At 42.6% G+C, this 2,805-nt stretch overlaps 1 protein-coding gene across 1 annotated transcript; it reads right to left on the reverse strand.

Moving 5' to 3' along the window:
* Nucleotides 1–387: 387 nt before the first annotated feature.
* cbln12 (cerebellin 12) lies at nt 388–2,130 on the reverse strand (the record flags this gene model as incomplete). Its single annotated transcript, XM_079530045.1, has 3 exons — nt 388–585; nt 1,135–1,254; nt 1,840–2,130. 3 exons carry the CDS (start codon nt 2,128–2,130, stop codon nt 388–390), a joined length of 609 nt encoding a protein of 202 aa, XP_079386171.1.
* Nucleotides 2,131–2,805: the final 675 nt, after the last annotated feature.

Below are 2,805 nucleotides of genomic sequence, written 5' to 3' on the forward strand. Positions count from 1 at the left end.
AGACCTTGAACCTTGAACCTGTGTAGACTTCTTGTAAATTAACTAATGCAGTTGTTTAACAGTAATGTAACTCTTGAGAGTGTAAAATTCTTGAGAGAATGAGAATGAGAAAATGAATTTTACACTCTCTCTAGAGTTAAATATCTATAAGGGTCCATGTGGTTACCAACTTTCCATCATTTAGCTGGGGACCACCTGGGAATCCCCTCAAGGACCACTGTTGGTCCCCGGACCACTGGTTGAAAACCACTAACCTAACTCTTCTCTCTCTTTGTGTCTTGGTTGGATTGATTCGTCTTCCTCTCGACTCCATCACAGAATCCTTCACGCTCAGTGGCTCTCCCTGCTGTCCCGCTCTCATCCCATCATCGCTGCCATCCATCGTCCTCACAGCGGGAAGACGAGGAACCCGGAGAAGGTGGAGTATTTCCAGCCTCCCATCAGGTTGCCTCTCTCCAGCTTGAGGTATGCCTTGTCTCCCCGCTCCATGATCACCAGGCCGGCGTTGGTGGCGGCTTCTCGAGTCACGTCCTGGTCCCCGGCAAAGGCCGAGATCATCGGCCAGCCATTCAGCATGAGGCTGACCTAGAATATAGGTTGGAAAACACACAACAAACACGAACCACTGTTTTTTTAATACTCAGAGTTCATTGTTAAGGCCGGGTTCAGCTGTGAATGTGCCATTGTGTGCTTGTTCACATGTCCACGCAGGATTCGATTTTCTGGGGGAAGATATATAGGCCTCTGCTATTGACACCACTCCCTCGGGTCATTCATTTTTCATCACCGATGGGGTTACGGTTTATTGCTGCTACTGGTCCAGACCTTATTAAATATATACATTTCCTTGTGGGAAGTACTGTCTCATATGGTGGAATAGGCCCTATGTACTTTCAATGATATCACAATTGTAAAATGATTTATGTTAAGTGTAATAATAAATCCTTATTTGAAAATATTTGACAATAGCAGATCTACAAGCTTGCAATGCATCGCTTTGCGACACGTTGTGAGCTTGTACCTAGGCTATGTTCGCTATTTATTGAACAAAAAAATACAGTATATATTGTTTTACAAATCAAACCCTGTGTCCATGTATCATGTTCACTTCAATCATCACAGTTTATTTTTTACCTGTATTGTTTGTCTATTGTAAGCTTTCACCACATGGAAGTTGAAGCTGTAGACCCCTCTCCTTGGTGCGAGGAAGACACTGCTCTCCTGGTCAAACTGATTGCCCACGTTCACCAAGATCTGATCCGAGGGTGGGGGGGGACAATTTAAAGAATCGTGAGTGTGTGTGATGTGATAGAGACTACAATACATGGCAGAGAAAGAGTAGCCCAAAGAAAAACAAAGAACCTCTGTCGTGTGACTGGTGTAAACTTGAATGCTATAAGTATAAGATACAACTAAGATACAACTATGACTGTGTAATTGTAATATATGCTTTCCTCACATTTGGGTAATTCTTCTCACATGAGACAGAAATTGTATAAGTGTTAACAATTAGGTCTACTTGCACGTGTACGTAAAAACGAATGTAAAAATATACAGCATGTAATGTTATGTTATATCTGATGTTAAATCTTATATCTAAATGTTATGTAAATGTTTAGCTCTCTGGTCCATATAAGGAGAAGGCCTTAAGGCTATGGACAAGAGCTAGTAAATGTTATACATATGTGTCAATATGAAAACATGTATTTTTTACATTATTTTCACTCACATTAATTTCTCTCAAATGTGAGGAAAAGACATGCTTACTGTAGATTGAAGACATGTTAATTCTTATGCTATGAATGAACCGTTGCTTACTTGTGCAGTCAGTATACTCACATGATCAAAGTAGATAATCATGGTGCGATTGCTCATGTCTGTGGGCTCATGGTTTGTCTGGCGGGTGGCAGAAAACGCGACCCGGCCCGTGCCGGAGCGGACAGACATTCCCAGGGCGCTGTTGGTTGGCTCAGACGATGGGGTTGAATCACAGACTACCAAACACTTCCCCTCCAGGACAATAGGCTCCGTGTCATTTTGTGCCCTCGACCCTGGGGGTCCCCAGAACAGCAGCAAACCCAGCAGCACACTAAGGTCAAAGGTGACTGGAAGGGATGAGCTGAGATGCATGGCTGACGCTGTGAGGTTTAGTTTTTATTTATTTATTCCTAACTGATTCTGTTATGGAGGAGTCACTTTGAAAGACACAAGGTGTACCTAAACATGCTCTGATTAAGGAAATGTTCTAAAAAATGCCTATCTTAAAGATCAGTCTATAGTTCAGAGCGAACATGTAAAAGTAAAGAGTGTGTGGGCAAGCTATCCCTTTTCTAGCACTATTATTACTAGTATATTATACAATTGGTTTCGAGAGTGATATTATACAATTATCTGTGATATTATTATCTGTGTAACACTATACTGTATGTGTTATTATGTCCTCCCAGTCCCGTTTTTTGCTTAGTATAAATATGCAAATTGACAAAACTATTTCAAAAGAATTGGTTACAAATTGTTAGGGAAATATTGTAGAGCCATTCAGGCATTCTTGGCCACTGCTCCTGTACTGCTGCTGAGTTGAGTGCTGATGCTGTCTCCCCTCACACTGGGTATTGATTCATCACTCCCAAGGTTGTGACAGGCCTCTCTACTGTATGACGCGTGCAGGTTAGCTGCTGGGTCAACAGCTAGGGGGCAAGATGCTGAGTATAGAAATAGAAGACGTGTGTTCAGGTCGAAGTACTCAGCAGGCAGGACCTGAAATAAAGGGAGGCGGGGGAGAAGCAGGGGGCGAGGGTCCGACCA

Source organism: Electrona antarctica, assembly GCF_951216825.1.
Source record: "Electrona antarctica genome assembly, chromosome: 1".
Classification (NCBI taxonomy): Eukaryota; Metazoa; Chordata; class Actinopteri; order Myctophiformes; family Myctophidae; genus Electrona; species Electrona antarctica.